Source organism: Convolutriloba macropyga, chromosome 9 (assembly GCF_964194025.1).
Source record: "Convolutriloba macropyga chromosome 9, txConMacr16.3, whole genome shotgun sequence".
Taxonomy (NCBI): domain Eukaryota; kingdom Metazoa; phylum Xenacoelomorpha; order Acoela; family Convolutidae; genus Convolutriloba; species Convolutriloba macropyga.
The window spans coordinates 7,105,086-7,124,505 of NC_134476.1; the positions used below are offsets into that span (position 1 = coordinate 7,105,086).

General features: G+C 36.3%; 1 protein-coding gene across 1 annotated transcript; it reads right to left on the reverse strand.

Moving 5' to 3' along the window:
• Nucleotides 1–466: 466 nt before the first annotated feature.
• LOC142346101 (nucleoporin SEH1-B-like) lies at nt 467–14,358 on the reverse strand. The gene is made up of 6 exons (XM_075398605.1): nt 13,677–14,358; nt 10,136–10,284; nt 9,513–9,719; nt 5,048–5,236; nt 4,425–4,631; nt 467–1,390 (listed from the first exon to the last, which is right to left on the reverse strand). Exons 1-6 carry the CDS (start codon nt 13,855–13,857, stop codon nt 581–583), a joined length of 1,743 nt encoding a protein of 580 aa, XP_075254720.1. The 5' UTR covers nt 13,858–14,358; the 3' UTR covers nt 467–580.
• Between the last annotated feature and the right edge of the window lie 5,062 nt (nt 14,359–19,420).

Here is a 19,420-nt window from a genome sequence, read left to right on the forward strand (position 1 = left end):
AATACCCGCTGAAAAATGACAAGGCATTGGGTGACATCCCGACAAATAGACGTTCCAAAAAATAAATTTTGAACGAATCTGATCTATTAAGAAACTTAAAACACTTGAAACCCCTTTATGCGTTCAATTAACCTCAGCCTAGTTCTAGATATATTTTACCGCGTTTGGCCATGCCTCCGCGGCCCGTGGGACTTGCTATGAATATCACAATCAAACGTGAGATCAGTTTTCCCCAAAATTTATTCTCTTTCGGCTTATGGCGATTTCTGAGCAAATTAACGTTAACTCTCATCCTATTTTAAAAGATGACGAATTTGTTAGACAATCAGCCAATCTGAAAACAGTATTAACATTTTCTCACTTCTGATTCGCCAGCAACAAAAATTCTATATTTTGATACATCTGTCACTTTCAGTAGCGCCAAGGCTTTGTGCCTATAATTCTTATATCTCTGGCAAAAATCACCCCGTTTGCTAATTTTTGAATTATGCGAAGTTGCATTTATTGTAAAAATCATTTACTAACAAATGAGGTAAAACTAATCATAAGAATTTTCAGTTTGTCCGGAAAGAGCCAGCAGCTAATGCGGGAACAAAAGCTTCTTATTCAAGTCCATAATATGAGTTGGCCTTCTTAACGATTGATTGCCGTTCTTCGATTTTGAATCGCCACTCGCGATTACGCCGTCGCTAATATTCTGAACACTCTTAGATGTAGGAAAGAGGGAGCGCGCCGCATGTGAAGATACATCAGTTGTAACTTTAGTCTCCAATCTTGAAAAACAAATCCATTGCTGGAAATGATTCTGCTTGTACAGTTTCACACTACCGTCACCATTAGAAGCAGCAAAAATAGTTCCCAGAGCATTCCAGCCTAATCTGTAACAAATATCAGCTGCCGAAGTACTGGACGTTCGGCCAGAACTTACAACGGTTTGAGAACTGAAGATGTACTTTGATGATGCGGCATCATTACTCAGCGAATCCGAGGACTCGTTGGCAGCAGAAGCTTGAAATTGGGCAACAAAAGGAAGCTCAATTTTGATCACACGAATCTCGTTAGTTGCAATAGCTAACGTGTGATATCGTCGACCACATGAAGGCGCAAAAGCAACCTCATAAACTGAGGTCGGTGCGTGAATTTCGATTCTGGGGTCTTGGATTCGTCGCCATATTAGTTCCTTCCCTGAATCTGGGTTAGCTGAATGTATCAACTCAAACAGACCGAATCGTTCTGTTTTGTCTGGCAGTGATCCACCATTAGCACCGACTGCCAGCAATGTTGGCAAGGTTATGGGAGTGCTCCAAGATATGGATGTTAAGGTACAGTTCTTGAGATGTTTGATTTTCGAGTGTTGCACCCAGACGGTCAGATTCCAGGGCGATGTCGCCTGAAAAATCAATACTCACTTTGAACGTAACTATAAACAGTTCAATTATTCTAACTATCTAACCCGCAGTTTAATTATTCACACATCCTGACAATTATTTTAAAAAAGAAATGATGTGAAATAGTTCGGAAATTGAATGATTTCAGTCGATATCTCAAAACTGATACGCGTGATTGTTTGAAAAGCGAAACATTGTTCCGATTAGAGGAACCGAGCGATTTAAATCTAACTATAAATAACTATAACCTATAAATAACCAATAAAGGCTGCAAAATTTTTCCAGTCATCTAGCAAAAAATTTGAGATAATTTGAAATTACTGAAATAACGGAAAATTAAACAATTTTTAAGAACTACTAGAAGAAACAAAACAACCTCCTCAATGCAAAAAGCTGTTAGCCAATATCTCAAAAACTGTACATAATTACTTAAAAATCGTAATATGGGAGTTCAGAATAGACGAATAATTCCTGATTCATAAAAACTCACAAACCAAGCGAGAAGTTATCACCATTTAAATTGGTTTGACATATTTATCGCAATCAAATGCTTGTTCAACCGTTTGAAAGGGATGAATGTAATTTTCGAGAATTAGGTAGTCAGGTGACAACCGAAATGAAATCACGCTTATCCATAAACTGATTCCAATAAGAAAGCAAAATTGAGTCACGCGCACAACTCAATCAAATGAATGAATGAATGAGCAAAGCAGTGACGTCACCGGTCCTACAAACATTCTTGACGAAATAAAAGACAGCGAGACAAGCACTGAAACACAATCCAAAGAAATGAATGGAAATCATGAAATATTTGATCTCACCAGCAGAGCAACCAAACACGAAGAAGCTAAACAGACAAAAAATAGCTTCAAACTTACAGAAAACAATGTTTAAATTTTACGCACATTTGGCGTGAAGATAATGAAAGGTAATTAATCCCATCGAAAAACGAAGAAAATGTCATATCTCGCTGAAATCTTGCTGTCGAAGGAGAGAATCGGAATCGAAAACGACAAGAACTGCAAAATAAATTTAACATTACCATAAATTTCTTAAATTTGCTTAGGGTTCTTTTTGTTTATGGCTTCAAAAACATTAGCTAGCTGCAAAATCAACGCATCAACCAAACATCGAACAAGAAAAAATTTGAGGTTCGTCAAACTCGAAAAACAGAAATATTCAAAACCTCAAAATTGCAAATGATTGACAGCTCTTTAATTTTTACCGTGTCTTCATACAGGTTTCCTGCCAAAATCTTTAAAACGATTAAACTACAGGCTGTAAACATTGTTGTATCTAATTTTCTGTACAATGCTAATATATCACCGATAAAATAAAACTAGCTTATGTACATTAGTTAATTCGAACAAACTATTTTATCTAAAACGATGTTCAATGTTCAAGCCCAGCGAATAGAACAGTCCTCACTTCAGAAATCCAGCCTTCAAAAAATGCGAAAGAAGCTCAAGATGCAATGGATGAATTTGCAAGGAGACTTGTAATTTTAATGACTGTATTTTTTTGTTCTATAATTTTTTTTTTCATTTTCTTATTTATACATCTAATTTTATACGTAGTGATCTTGATCGCTCACGGAAACAAAAAGAATCCGAAAGAGCAAGATTTTTCTCAAAAGTAGAAAATCTGAGGAAGCCAACATCCGCAAAAATTTGCAAAAAAAACGGCATCACTACAGAGCTCTCTGTCATCTGCTAGCTTTGCCCTGATAAGCGTAGAGCTAAAGGTGACTTTTCTGGCTCAAACCAATACGTAGGCAGATATAAATGTACAAGAGCTGGTGACAAAACGATTAAGACCGCCTCACGAATATACACTTCTCTTTAATATATGCTAGCTTAGCCCTGACAAGCTTCAGGCTAAAAGTGACTCTGCTAGCTCAAATTTCCTTATTAGCTAGATATAACTATACAAGAGCTGGTGACGAAACAGTTAGGCAGCCTCACGAATATGCATTGCTTTATATCTGCTAGCTTAGCCCTGATAAGCGTCAAGCTAGAAGGCACTCTGCCAGCTCAAAGTAATGAGTTAGATGTAAATGTACAAGAGCTGGTGACGAAACAGTTAGACCGCCTCACGAATATGCACTGCTTTATATTATCTGCTAGCTTAGCCCTGATAAGCGTCAAGCTAAAAAGGGACTCTGCTAGCTCAAATAAATGAGTTAGTAGATATTAATGTACAAGAGCTGGTGACGAAACGGTTAAAACCGCCTCACGAATATGCACTGCTCGATTTTATTTGCTAGCTTAGCCCTGATAAGCGTCAAGCTAAAAGGGACTCTGCTAGCTCAAACAAATGAGTTAGTAGATATAAATGTACAAGAGCTGGTGACGAAACGGTTAAAACCGCCTCACGAATATGCACTGCTCGATTTTATTTGCTAGCTTAGCCCTGATAAGCGTCAAGCTAAAAGGGACTCTGCTAGCTCAAACAAATGAGTTAGTAGATATAAATGTACAAGAGCTGGTGACGAAACGGTTAAAACCGCCTCACGAATATGCACTGCTCGATTTTATTTGCTAGCTTAGCCCTGATAAGCGTCAAGCTAAAAGGGACTCTGCTAGCTCAAACAAATGAGTTAGTAGATATAAATGTACAAGAGCTGGTGACGAAACGGTTAAAACCGCCTCACGAATATGCACTGCTCGATTTTATTTGCTAGCTTAGCCCTGATAAGCGTCAAGCTAAAAGGGATTCTGCTAGCGCAAACAAATGAGTTAGTAGATATAAATGTACAAGAGCTGGTGACGAAACGGTTAAAACCGCCTCACGAATATGCACTGCTCGATTTTATTTGCTAGCTTAGCCCTGATTTGCGTCAAGCTAAAAGGGACTCTGCTAGCTCAAACAAATGAGTTAGTAGATATAAATGTACAAGAGCTGGTGACGAAACGGTTAAAACCGCCTCACGAATATGCACTGCTCGATTTTATTTGCTAGCTTAGCCCTGTTGAGCGACAAGCTAAAAGGGACTCAGCTAGCAAAAACAATCGAGCAAAAAACTAATGGAAGTACCTGGTATATTTGCACCAGGCCGTCTACAGATGCCAGTGCCAGAATAAGTCCTTCTCGCTGCGGTCCAAACTTGACATCTATCACAGACGCCTGGCAGTCCACGATCAAGTTCCTTTGAGTCCAAACTGTTTCTGAATCTCCGCTTGGCTCACCGGCGGTTTCTTCGAACACAATTGCTTTTCGGTCAAATGAGCACGTCGCAATGACCTAGGAATAGTTTTTTTTTAAACTGAACAATCATTCCTCATATTGCAGCTAGGCAACCAAAAAGGTTTTGGGTATTATTACAAATGCATACAAATACATACATCAGAAACAGATGCAATTACTTTAAGTTTTACCCAATAATGCACTTGGGAAACCTGATTTTCCTTCAAAAAAAATATTTTGACACGAATGGCAACAAGAGCTTAAGCTGACGGAAATGCTCACTTATTCCATGCTCTTTCACTCTATATAAAGGATAAATGCGGTCAATGTCTGCTGTCAATGTAATGCATGAACGAATTCTATCACAAACGAACGTTAAAGCGAGCAAATGACAAATCTGATTTTATCATAGAATATCAGACTTTCCGAGAAAACACCTTGTCCCAACTTTAACGAGACATTGATTCACGAACCTGTCCAAAGTGCGGATCAGCCCATGACACTTTCCACACAGGTCCATTGTGTGCTTGAATCTTGTGCGTGATCACCCACCTCGGCTGTAACTCTCCAGCATTCTGCGTGTCTTCTTGGGTGGTGGAGAACGAGTTCACAGCAGACATTCCTGTATTTGAAATTAAAATTATCCTCGCAGTGTTTTCAGTTCAACCAGTTAGATAAGTTTAACTTAATTTTTATGGCTGTTCATCTGAAATGAAAAAAACTATTTTAATTCCTTTTTGCATTTTATGTCTGTTTCAACGAGGTCTGAACGATTTGTTTGAGACTTATTCTTGAGAAATATTTATTCTCGACTGCGTCTTAATAGCAGTTTTCAAGACCATGTCGCAAAAGCTTCGTAGATCTGCAGTCTCAAAAAACCAGACGAAAAAAAATTCTTTTATTAAATGCTGAGATTTTATATTTTGAAATAAACCAAGAATTTCGCCCGACGGAAACCAAGAAATCCGCAAGATAAACTTTTGTCTTACAAGATCATAAAAAAACAATGTTTTTATTAAAACTGCAAGATCACACAAGATGGCCTTTTGGTCTCATCTTGGTCCCTGGTATTGAGTGTATCACTAACCCGCAAAAGTTTCAAGATTAATAAAGGTCGCGCAGAAAGAAAAAGAAACAAAAATCAATTCATCTGGCAAGCCCCGAATTTTTTTTAATTCACGCGCTACAATTTCTTAAACTTCAAATATGATAAGTATGTCGGTTGTTTTAAATCAATGAAACTGGTTAAGAAAATCGTTTTTTTTTTCGTCGCTTTATTGGCTCCCTCTGATTTTTTGAAATGCTTAAAGATTCAATTGTTCTCATTTTTTAGATAATTAAAAGTCAGAGAAATAAGCATAGCTGGCAGATTGCCAGAAAATAGCCGCAATAGCTTCTGCAATCTCAAAAAAGTAAGACAAACAAAAAGAAATTTACTCTTTTCATTAAGAGCTGAGATTCATTAAGAATCTGTACAAATTATTGCTGCCTCTATTAACTGCTCTCAATTAACTTTCATTTAGAGTGACAAACATTCAGTTGACCTTATCTCTTTGTAATAAAGTAAACAAAAGTCAATTTTAAAGTGAGGAAGTCATTTTTGAGAGTGAGGTAAGTCACGTGTGAACAAAATTTAAACGTAATCACGCGATTGAACAAAAAAACTCGCTCCCCTAACAGTGAAAAATGACGTCACGCACACAATTCAGTTGAAATTACATGAACGAATAAAAAAAACATAGCATGAAAAGTCCTGACGTACAATTCAAAGAATTTTCATTGAATATACAAAAAACAAGACCTAGAATGAACAATGAGTTAATTGAGAAAACCATTTATAGAAAATCATAAAAATTTTTTAAAACAGAAAATGTCAAAATGCCGCATGTGAACAAAAAACTACTATCGAGAAAGGAAAATTTGGTTCGAACAAAAAAACTAGGCCTAGAATGGACTATGAATGGATTGGGAAAACCATTAAAAAATCCGATCCAAAAAATTTGAAAAAAACAGTAAAAATTAAAGTGAAATTGCCGCATGTGAATATAAAAAACCACAGGCGAGAAAGCGAATTCTTGTTCAAACACCGTTTACTCACTCTACTTTAAAGTCAGAGCAAAAAAATTTCACGCCGCAAAACCACTCGCTTTTTCGCTCCATTTACTGTTACGGCGTGACCAAAATCACTACTCCAATTTGACTTCAAAAATCTATGAAAATGACTGAAAAGATTTTAAAGAAAGACAGCTCCCCAATACAATTCAAATTCTTTGAATTGTAAAAAGCAGATTTGAAGTGGTTGTGACGTCAAATCGTCGTAAAAAATAGTCGGAAACGTTCCGGAAGCCAATCGCAGCTTCACAAAGAAAATCATAATTGCAGCTACTAGAAGAAGCACTAGAAGAAACAAAACAACCTCAATGCAAAAAGCTGTTAGCCAATATCTCAAAAACTGTACATAATTACTTAAAAATCGTAATATGGGAGTTCAGAATAGACGAACAATTCCTGATTCATAAAAACTCACAAACCAAGCGAGAAGTTATCGCCATTTAAATTGGTTTGACATATTTATCGCAATCAAATGCTTGTTCAACCGTTTGAAAGGGATGAATGTAATTTTCGAGAATTAGGTAGTCAGGTGACACCCGAAATGAAATCACGCTTATCCATAAACTGATTCCAATAAGAAAGCAAAATTGAGTCACGCGCACAACTCAATCAAATGAATGAATGAATGAGCAAAGCAGTGACGTCACCGGTCCTACAAACATTCTTGACGAAATAAAAGACAGCGAGACAAGCACTGAAACACAATCCAAAGAAATGAATGGAAATCATGAAATATTTGATCTCACCAGCAGAGCAACCAAACACGAAGAAGCTAAACAGACAAAAAATAGCTTCAAACTTACAGAAAACAATAATGTTTAAATTTTACGCACATTTGGCGTGAAGATAATGAAAGGTAATTAATCCCATCGAAAAACGAAGAAAATGTCATATCTCGCTGAAATCTTGCTGTCGAAGGAGAGAATCGGAATCGAAAACGACAAGAACTGCAAAATAAATTTAACATTACCATAAATTTCTTAAATTTGCTTAGGGTTCTTTTTGTTTATGGCTTCAAAAACATTAGCTAGCTGCAAAATCAACGCATCAACCAAACATCGAACAAGAAAAAATTTGAGGTTCGTCAAACTCGAAAAACAGAAATATTCAAAACCTCAAAATTGCAAATGATTGACAGCTCTTTAATTTTTACCGTGTCTTCATACAGGTTTCCTGCCAAAATCTTTAAAACGATTAAACTACAGGCTGTAAACATTGTTGTATCTAATTTTCTGTACAATGCTAATATATCACCGATAAAACAAAACTAGCTTATGTACATTAGTTAATTCGAACAAACTATTTTATCTAAAACGATGTTCAATGTTCAAGCCCAGCGAATAGAACAGTCCTCACTTCAGAAATCCAGCCTTCAAAAAATGCGAAAGAAGCTCAAGATGCAATGGATGAATTTGCAAGGAGACTTGTAATTTTAATGACTGTATTTTTTTGTTCTATAATTTTTTTTTTCATTTTCTTATTTATACATCTAATTTTATACGTAGTGATCTTGATCGCTCACGGAAACAAAAAGAATCCGAAAGAGCAAGATTTTTTCTCAAAAGTAGAAAATCTGAGGAAGCCAACATCCGCAAAAATTTGCAAAAAAAACGGCATCACTACAGAGCTCTCTGTCATCTGCTAGCTTTGCCCTGATAAGCGTAGAGCTAAAGGTGACTTTTCTGGCTCAAACCAATACGTAGGCAGATATAAATGTACAAGAGCTGGTGACAAAACGATTAAGACCGCCTCACGAATATACACTTCTCTTTAATATATGCTAGCTTAGCCCTGACAAGCTTCAGGCTAAAAGTGACTCTGCTAGCTCAAATTTCCTTATTAGCTAGATATAACTATACAAGAGCTGGTGACGAAACAGTTAGGCAGCCTCACGAATATGCATTGCTTTATATCTGCTAGCTTAGCCCTGATAAGCGTCAAGCTAGAAGGCACTCTGCCAGCTCAAAGTAATGAGTTAGATGTAAATGTACAAGAGCTGGTGACGAAACAGTTAGACCGCCTCACGAATATGCACTGCTTTATATTATCTGCTAGCTTAGCCCTGATAAGCGTCAAGCTAAAAAGGGACTCTGCTAGCTCAAATAAATGAGTTAGTAGATATTAATGTACAAGAGCTGGTGACGAAACGGTTAAAACCGCCTCACGAATATGCACTGCTCGATTTTATTTGCTAGCTTAGCCCTGATAAGCGTCAAGCTAAAAGGGACTCTGCTAGCTCAAACAAATGAGTTAGTAGATATAAATGTACAAGAGCTGGTGACGAAACGGTTAAAACCGCCTCACGAATATGCACTGCTCGATTTTATTTGCTAGCTTAGCCCTGATAAGCGTCAAGCTAAAAGGGACTCTGCTAGCTCAAACAAATGAGTTAGTAGATATAAATGTACAAGAGCTGGTGACGAAACGGTTAAAACCGCCTCACGAATATGCACTGCTCGATTTTATTTGCTAGCTTAGCCCTGATAAGCGTCAAGCTAAAAGGGACTCTGCTAGCTCAAACAAATGAGTTAGTAGATATAAATGTACAAGAGCTGGTGACGAAACGGTTAAAACCGCCTCACGAATATGCACTGCTCGATTTTATTTGCTAGCTTAGCCCTGATTTGCGTCAAGCTAAAAGGGACTCTGCTAGCTCAAACAAATGAGTTAGTAGATATAAATGTACAAGAGCTGGTGACGAAACGGTTAAAACCGCCTCACGAATATGCACTGCTCGATTTTATTTGCTAGCTTAGCCCTGATGAGCGACAAGCTAAAAGGGACTCAGCTAGCAAAAACAATCGAGCAAAAAACTAATGGAAGTACCTGGTATATTTGCACCAGGCCGTCTACAGATGCCAGTGCCAGAATAAGTCCTTCTCGCTGCGGTCCAAACTTGACATCTATCACAGACGCCTGGCAGTCCACGATCAAGTTCCTTTGAGTCCAAACTGTTTCTGAATCTCCGCTTGGCTCACCGGCGGTTTCTTCGAACACAATTGCTTTTCGGTCAAATGAGCACGTCGCAATGACCTAGGAATAGTTTTTTTTTAAACTGAACAATCATTCCTCATATTGCAGCTAGGCAACCAAAAAGGTTTTGGGTATTATTACAAATACATACAAATACATACATCAGAAACAGATGCAATTACTTTAAGTTTTACCCAATAATGCACTTGGGAAACCTGATTTTCCTTCAAAAAAAATATTTTGACACGAATGGCAACAAGAGCTTAAGCTGACGGAAATGCTCACTTATTCCATGCTCTTTCACTCTATATAAAGGATAAATGCGGTCAATGTCTGCTGTCAATGTAATGCATGAACGAATTCTATCACAAACGAACGTTAAAGCGAGCAAATGACAAATCTGATTTTATCATAGAATATCAGACTTTCCGAGAAAACACCTTGTCCCAACTTTAACGAGACATTGATTCACGAACCTGTCCAAAGTGCGGATCAGCCCACGACACTTTCCACACAGGTCCATTGTGTGCTTGAATCTTGTGCGTGATCACCCACCTCGGCTGTAACTCTCCAGCATTCTGCGTGTCTTCTTGGGTGGTGGAGAACGAGTTCACAGCAGACATTCCTGTATTTGAAATTAAAATTATCCTCGCAGTGTTTTCAGTTCAACCAGTTAGATAAGTTTAACTTAATTTTTATGGCTGTTCATCTGAAATGAAAAAAACTATTTTAATTCCTCTTTGCATTTTATGTCTGTTTCAACGAGGTCTGACCGATTTGTTTGAGACTTATTCTTGAGAAATATTTATTCTCTACTGCGTCTTAATAGCAGTTTTCAAGACCATGTCGCAAAAGCTTCGTAGATCTGCAGTCTCAAAAAACCAGACGAAAAAAAATTCTTTTATTAAATGCTGAGATTTTATATTTTGAAATAAACCAAGAATTTCGCCCGACGGAAACCAAGAAATCCGCAAGATAAACTTTTGTCTTACAAGATCATAAAAAACAATGTTTTTATTAAAACTGCAAGATCACACAAGATGGCCTTTTGGTCTCATCTTGGTCCCTGGTATTGAGTGTATCACTAACCCGCAAAAGTTTCAAGATTAATAAAGGTCGCGCAGAAAGAAAAAGAAACAAAAATCAATTCATCTGGCAAGCCCCGAATTTTTTTTAATTCACGCGCTACAATTTCTTAAACTTCAAATATGATAAGTATGTCGGTTGTTTTAAATCAATGAAACTGGTTAAGAAAATCGTTTTTTTTTTCGTCGCTTTATTGGCTCCCTCTGATTTTTTGAAATGCTTAAAGATTCAATTGTTCTCATTTTTTAGATAATTAAAAGTCAGAGAAATAAGCATAGCTGGCAGATTGCCAGAAAATAGCCGCAATAGCTTCTGCAATCTCAAAAAAGTAAGACAAACAAAAAGAAATTTACTCTTTTCATTAAGAGCTGAGATTCATTAAGAATCTGTACAAATTATTGCTGCCTCTATTAACTGCTCTCAATTAACTTTCATTTAGAGTGACAAACATTCAGTTGACCTTATCTCTTTGTAATAAAGTAAACAAAAGTCAATTTTAAAGTGAGGAAGTCATTTTTGAGAGTGAGGTAAGTCACGTGTGAACAAAATTTAAACGTAATCACGCGATTGAACAAAAAAACTCGCTCCCCTAACAGTGAAAAATGACGTCACGCACACAATTCAGTTGAAATTACATGAACGAATAAAAAAAACATAGCATGAAAAGTCCTGACGTACAATTCAAAGAATTTTCATTGAATATACAAAAAACAAGACCTAGAATGAACAATGAGTTAATTGAGAAAACCATTTATAGAAAATCATAAAAATTTTTTAAAACAGAAAATGTCAAAATGCCGCATGTGAACAAAAAACTACTATCGAGAAAGGAAAATTTGGTTCGAACAAAAAAACTAGGCCTAGAATGGACTATGAATGGATTGGGAAAACCATTAAAAAATCCGATCCAAAAAATTTGAAAAAAACAGTAAAAATTAAAGTGAAATTGCCGCATGTGAATATAAAAAACCACAGGCGAGAAAGCGAATTCTTGTTCAAACACCGTTTACTCACTCTACTTTAAAGTCAGAGCAAAAAAATTTCACGCCGCAAAACCACTCGCTTTTTCGCTCCATTTACTGTTACGGCGTGACCAAAATCACTACTCCAATTTGACTTCAAAAATCTATGAAAATGACTGAAAAGATTTTAAAGAAAGACAGCTCCCCAATACAATTCAAATTCTTTGAATTGTAAAAAGCAGATTTGAAGTGGTTGTGACGTCAAATCGTCGTAAAAATCTTGACAAAAAATAGTCGGAAACGTTCCGGAAGCCAATCGCATCTTCACAAAGAAAATCATAATTGCAGCTGAAAGCATCGCCTTTCGTTTTCAATCATTAACTCTATCTCACCAGATTTGATTTCAAAAGAGGGAATCTACGAACCTACATCGCTCAAAAAGATGGAACCTGGGAGAACCGCTTCAGCATTGGCTTCATTGGAGCACGTTAAAACACAAAAAATTACGACAGCATTCAGTAATCATACAAAAAACGGAAAAAAATTTTCCGTTTAAGATAAATTTGAGGCAGAAAAACTCAAAAAATTTTATGCTGCAAAACTTTGTTACCGAAAACATTCATTAACAAAAAAATGGCCTAATTTCTTAGGATGGTGCAAAACTGATAAGCTCAAAGAACTGACGGGGCTAAACAACGCTATGAAATAAATCACAATACTGGTCTAGAAAAAAAAAACTCCGCTGTCAACTGTAAAACTGTAAAACAACCCACAGACAACTTTTCTCTTCTCCCTTTTCGGAGAAAGAAAGGATAAAAAACGAATTATACTATTGCAAAAATTAAATTAGTTGTTAAAAAGACAACAGAATATTCGGAGTCAAATTGTTTAAAACCAAATTGATGCCCCACAAATATTTGCATAAAGTATTCAGTCAAAAAAATTGAAAAAGGATTCCAGCCATTTCTTAGTGCATTCTTAGTACAATTTTAAAAAACAGAATACTTTACGTTACAAAGAGGCATTCAATGAATGAACTATCCAAAGTAAATAGCAAAATTCAAAAACTTTTGGAAAAAAGTCCGCTTAAAAATCCAAAAAATGGTGAAAATGCAAAATTAACTTAAAATCATAAATATGTGCCCATTTTGAACATGAAACGCATTATTAGGCTCTCAAAAACAGTGATAGGAATTGCCGGTGATCACATTTCAAAACAGCATCGAATAGAAAAACATTTCTATAAAAAGCCAAATTCAAAGCCAAAATCTCTGCCTAGTGGACAAAAAATCTGCTAAAAACGGTAATCTATATTATGCACCATTCTCTCAAACATAATTTCGAAGTCGAAAAGTCAATCACTGCACGCAGCGCATGATAAAAAACTTCTCTCGCTCAGAGAACGATTTACTCACGTTTGCTTTTAGGTCAAAACACCGTCTGAACGAATAGTTCCTCCGGTTTTAAAAACCTCAAGAAAACCAATACTCCTCTTTCAGTCATAAAACACCAAAAGAAAGCCAATACTATAGCCTCATCTATTGCTTTGCGGCTATTAATAAAAATAACGCCAACTGGAAAATTCTAACAAATTAAATGAAATTCGAAAATAAGGTTGCTTTTTTATGTTGCGCCACAAGCTTCAAAAATTTAATTCAAAAATATCTGCGCGCCGAAAATTAAAAATTAAAATTCGAAACAAAATTCAGGCTGAGAGAAAAAAAGCAGAACAAGAAGGCAATTCTGTAACGTTGCTAGTTAAAAACGGTGTCTAGACTCTTTTACTCTTTTACTCCTATAATCCCCTAAAGACATTACACCTTCCGCAACAGAATCGAAGAAGGATATGTTTTTGTCGCGTCAATTTCCAGTACAATAAGTTGCATTCAGCCCTACCTTTAATATACTTATTGAAAAACACGTTAACCCCAAACATTAGAACATTGGCCTGTTACTTCATTTTACATACCAGTAGTATCCATATTAGCGGTTGAATGGAGGGGCGAATTGGGGTCCACTTTCTTCCATATTTTTACACACATATCGCTGGAACAAGTGGCCATCCGACGTCCAGTACTGTCGAATGAGATGTCATTAATCCTATCAAGGTGACCATGCTCCACAACAGAAGACGAATGAGTTGCTGACATAGTCAATTGACTACGTGAACCGAGGTTCAAATATGTTAAAAGTAAAAATGCTATCTCATGTATGTTAGTATTTTTTAACTCATCAATCTGAAAACAGAGAAATGCTCTCTCTGTTATACAATTAACAATTACGTTTGTGGATACCAAATACTTAGTATAAGTCCGGTAGCTGTTTAACAATTAGAGGCCACGCCTTTTTAAACCTTTTAACTTCTAAACCTTTTTAAAATTCAGGGTCAAGGAGCGACTTTCCAGAGCAACTGAATTCTTAACGGAGCAACTAAACATCAAGAATTTTTCCAGCGAAATCAGCAAAGATTAGGTTTAAATCATGGAGAATCAAAGTGAGCTGAGATATTTCATCACATACAATCGTACGTAGTTGAAAATTCCCATTCGAAAAGGACATTGACGTTCTAATAGCAACTTTAAGCCACAGTAGAATATTCATGGTTTAACAAAGCAGAACTTTCAAGATTTTTCTGGTGTCATTTTATCATCGAGCAAAAAGGATACATCACAAAAAACAAGCTTATTTAGCACAAAAGTCTGCCCGTTTTCGGGAAAATCAGAGAATTGATTGAAATCATGGACAATCAGAGTGAGCTGAGAAATATCATCACCAAAATCATTGATAAATCAATCCAATTTACGAATACGCTGGGTCATCAAACATTCACATATAATTTGACATTAAGGTGCTTTAAAAAAAACTTCGAGAAAATAGGAAGAAACCACATCGCCAATGAAAAATTCCACAAGCTCAGTCATTTATGTCGTCATTTGATCAGCGAGCAAAAAGATTGCATCACAAAAAATTCAATTTAGCGATATTAAATAAAGCTCCACTTTCAGAGCAAAGGTTTTTGATCAGATGAAAATGAATATCACTAGTCAGACAGCTTTGGGTAAACATCATTACCGAATACTCTAAATTTTTAAAAATTTAAAGTGAAAAATTAATTCAATCTCTATCTACGACCTCCTTGAATAAAGCCATGATGAAATAGGGATAGAAACTCTAGTAATACGTGTTTGTGTTCGTGTTAAGATTTTCTACCTTACAATTTATTACCAAGCGATCAAAATATATAAACATGCTCTTGAAACATGTAATTTGAGAAAAATAAAAACTTCGGTCCATTCATTATACTCTTCGGCAGGATGTCTTTATACCCATTCTATTTGCTTATAACTGCATATAAATTTTTCTCACTGCTGCAGAAGTTTGTTTGATTAGACTGACACACACTTACTTGACGTTATCTCTCTGAATTAAAGTGAAGTCAATTTGAGAGAGGACGCCATTTTTGAGATTTTCAAAGAAATGAACAAACTCGCTCCACAAAGTGAAAAAATAATGTCACACACGCAATTCAGTTGCAATTGCATGCAGGAATGAAAACAAAAACAAATTTGAAGTTATTGTGACGTCAGATGGTTGTAACAAAAATCTTGACGACGAAACAAAAAAAGATGACATATCTTGACATACAATTTCATCGAATAAAAAAAACTAGACCTATAATGGACTATGAATGCATTGCGAAAACAATTGAAAACCATTGATAAAAAATCGAAAACAAAATTTAAGTATAATCGCCAGTGTGAACAAAAAACCACTAGAGAGAGTGCGAATTTTGGTTCAACGAACGTTTTCTCTCTACTTCAAAATGGGGTAAAAACTCACGCCGTAAGAACACTCGCTTTTTTGCTCCACTTCCTGTTTCGGCGTGACCAAAATCATCAGGATTTGACTTCAAAAATCATTAAAATGTTTGAACAGATCTTGAAAAGAGCGCCCCAATACAATTCAAGTCCTTGAATTGTAAAAATTCAAGACAAGGCCGATAATCGCTGTGCGGCAGATTGAACAATTGGCAGATTGCTACAAAATGACTACAAAAATCCGATAACAAACATGTAACTGAGAAACGATGTCTGAACTTGATATAGACTTAAACTTTTTAACATTCTGCCCATGAAATAAACTTCAATAAGATTGAAGCATCCTCATTTGAGCTTAAATTCTCAAATTTAAGTAATAAAGTCATATCGGAGTCAGGAAAGTCTTTTTCGGAGTGAGGAAAGTCTCGACCAAAAATTTGTTAGATCGCATGAACAAAAAATTTTGTTTCAATGACGTACCACGCAGCAGTAAATCGTAAAGATGAAAAAAACATAACCGACTAGTGTCGGGCGAATGACTCTCAAACGACAGGCTGGCTTCCTCAGTAGCTAGACACGGTTTAGTGAGGCTAGCTTTAGCTCAATCGAAGGGACCTACGGGACTACACGGGGCCATTACGGCCTGAACGATGTGCAGGGGTGGAGATTGGGAGGTGTGATTGTGTGTGGGCGGGGAGGGCGAGGTAGGTAGGTGTGGGAGTCAACCTCACTTCACACCATAAGTATGTCTCCAAAATAGTTTATGTGAACCGCATACTTGGAGATTAGTGAGATTAAAGGCTCCAAGAGCACTTAATACCCGCTAGGCGCTGCCTGTTTATCCTGTTTTTGAGGACGATAAGTTAAATGAGTCAAACAAAAAAATGGGCAAGCAAAAAATCGCATAAGACCAACAAGACTAATATAATATAAATTGCATAAGACCGACAGGACTACACACTTCGTTTGAGAGCAATTAAAAAGCTGCCGATTTGAGTTGAGCGTGACGTCATATGGTCAGCACTTTCTCCAACAAACTTAACTTCTTGTTGACAACAAAAAGTCGACAACATTGTGAACAGATCTTGAAACATAGGACAAGTCCTGATTACGAGAACTAAACAAAATTAATCCCAGATGTCCATATTAAAAAGCTTAAGAAAAATTACACCAACGTTTCTCAGACAGGAAACGCCAATTTGTTGAAGACAGCAGAGCAATGTAGAGGGACAACAGAAAAATAAAATTGGATAAAATTGACTTTCACCAAAATCTATGAAAATTAGTGGTACCAAAGTCATAACAATACGTAATTTCAAATCTTCAAAACATAAATTTCAAATATGTAACTTCAAACCTTTACAAGAACTCAAACCAAACTTTTCAAGCACGATGAAGGGCTAATGTGATAAAACTAGCAACAAAGGAAGGCAGCAAAAATTGAAAATGAAAAAAATTGAACAGGAACGGTTTCAACGTCAAACGAAGATTAGCTACAAACTTGACGGATAAAAAGGATTCTATCTTATCTCTTCAGAAAAGCTAATGAGACCCGTTGCAAACTTAGATTTAGAGACTGGAAGCCAAAAAGGTTACCAAGCAGTCAAAACTCGAACGTCCGCTGTTATTTCTGAGACTAATTATCAAGCCAAAATAAATAACTTAATATTTTTCGAAAAGAATTAGTGTCAAATCCATAGAAAAAACGTTTGACAAAATCAAACCGTTAAATGGCGTCCAATCTGCCTCAGTAGATGTTCACGGAGGACTTTCATTTAGAGAATGAAAAACAAGGCAACAAAAACGGGCAAAAATTACTGGGTCGTTAAGTTAGGTATGGATTGAATACATTTAAAAGCTTTAATTCTTCCTCTTTAGCTCTTTGGACAGCCAGGGAGAACTGTCACAGAGTAATGACGAAAAAAATAACTAGGAAAACTGGCAAAACTCATAGTGATAAAGTTAAAAACCGTCAAAAGGAAAATAGCCAAAATAGAAGTCAATTTGCCGCACGGTAAAAACTGCTTTCAAGATCTTGTTCAAGCAACCTGTTCCTCAACTCACTTTAAATTGCTCAAAAAAAGTTGTTCATGTCTAAAAACTTATTGTTTTTTACGCCTCTACTACCCTCCCCCCCCCCCCCCCCCCCCCCGCTTGACATCTCTGAACTGACATCTCATTGAAAAGTCAAAAAATGCACAGAAAAACAGCGCCCCAATTCAAGTCATTCTTTGAAAAGTAAAAAAAAACAAAAGACAATATATCCTCTCAGCTATCGCAGCTGTTAAAAATTATACATCCGAGAAGCAATGCTACACACTCAAAATTGGTAAAATTATTACTAGTGGTAGGGAAAATAGCTTCCCCATATTCTAATAACTACCACATTGTCTTCATGGTTATGCCTCAAAAATTGTCCACATAAGGAAAATAGCTTCCCCATATTCTAATAACTACCACATTGTCTTCATGGTTATGCCTCAAAAATTGTCCACATAAGGAAAAGTAGTGTTTTCCTTATGTCCACAAAAATTGTCCACAAGGAAAAATTGTCCACAAAGGAAAAGTTCACAATGCCAAACACAGTTTAAAAATTAACTTGATGGCTATAACAGTCAGCGGTGTCAATTCTGAATGATCACACTCATGAGCACTTAGATAACGTTAAAATCAAGAAGTGAAACTGTCAACAAGTCAAATCTCCCAAACGAAGATTCTGGAGCAAAATACACCCAAAAAACCACATTGGCTTCAAACTTCGTTCGAGACCAGTTACGAAAATTGGCAGCTCAAGCGGGTAGCTTAAGCACAACAAAAGCGATTATGATCAAACTAACAGGAAATGTCACTCGAAATATTTATATCAAATTGTCCGCCACCAATTATTAACAAAGTGGACATATTGGGCAAAGCAGAGTACATCAATAGCACTTTATATCCTACCTTTTAGATTGAGGTAAACGGACTTGAGCACAGTACGTCTTTCTCGTGACCCCTTCTCAGAACTCGTTCTCCACCCACGCACATCGCTGAACAGTAAATATGCCCTCCTTTACCGGAAACCATTACCGACACTTGCCCTTAGCTTGCAAATAAGAAGAACGAAAGTATTCATCTCAGGGAGTCAAAATTTAAACTTCATCATGCACTCCACGTTCTATGTTTGTATTACTAATGCTCAGAAAATTCGAAATAAAAAACTAATAACATGACAGAGTGGAAAAGTGTATAATTAAGCTCGGCCAAATCTCAGACTAACAGGAAACAGTATCATCGCAAATCATTGAGTTCTATCATCATTACACGAAAGAAAAATCAGTCAAGCTATCAGCATATCTGGTATCACAAAAAATGACTCAAAACATCTCAGCCAGTGGAATTGATTTCTCCATTTTTTAACAACCTTTGGGTGGATTAACTTGATCTTCCGAATTTATCTACGAATTCAGAAGATGTTGTCAGATTACTTTTCAGAAGAACGAAAGTAGTTATCTCAGGCAATCAATGATCATATTTTCATCATTTCAAGAGATCAAAACGTAAAGTTTAACTGTTCAGTTTCAAGTTAAGTATACTCATTAGTAACAAAACCATTATCAAACGGAGAGCAAACGTGTATTGTTCAGATGAAGTAGTTATCATTATTCAGACAGCTTTGGGTAAGCATCACAAATATTACTCGTACTCTGGGTACGATTTTCAATATTTCTAAAATCGAAACATTGTTTAATTCATTTCAAGTTCACTTCAATTCAATTCAATTAATGCTCACTATATCACTTATGCCACATCGCCAATTTCAAAACATTACGTCATTTATTATGCGAGTGAACAAAAGTCATCTCAATTCCGGATTTGACTTAAGACAGTTTTATGAAGGCTACAAATCGAAGTT

Coding starts and splice junctions, on each gene's coding strand:
- LOC142346101 (XM_075398605.1), bottom strand. CDS start 13,857: ATGTCAGCAACTCATTCGTCTTCTGTTGTGGAGCATGGTCACCTTGAT. Junction 5,237..9,512: donor GCCTGGTGCAAATATACCAG/GTACTTCCATTA, acceptor CTAACTGGTTGA/ACTGAAAACACTGCGAGGAT. Junction 4,632..5,047: donor CTGATCCGCACTTTGGACAG/GTTCGTGAATCA, acceptor AACTATTCCTAG/GTCATTGCGACGTGCTCATT.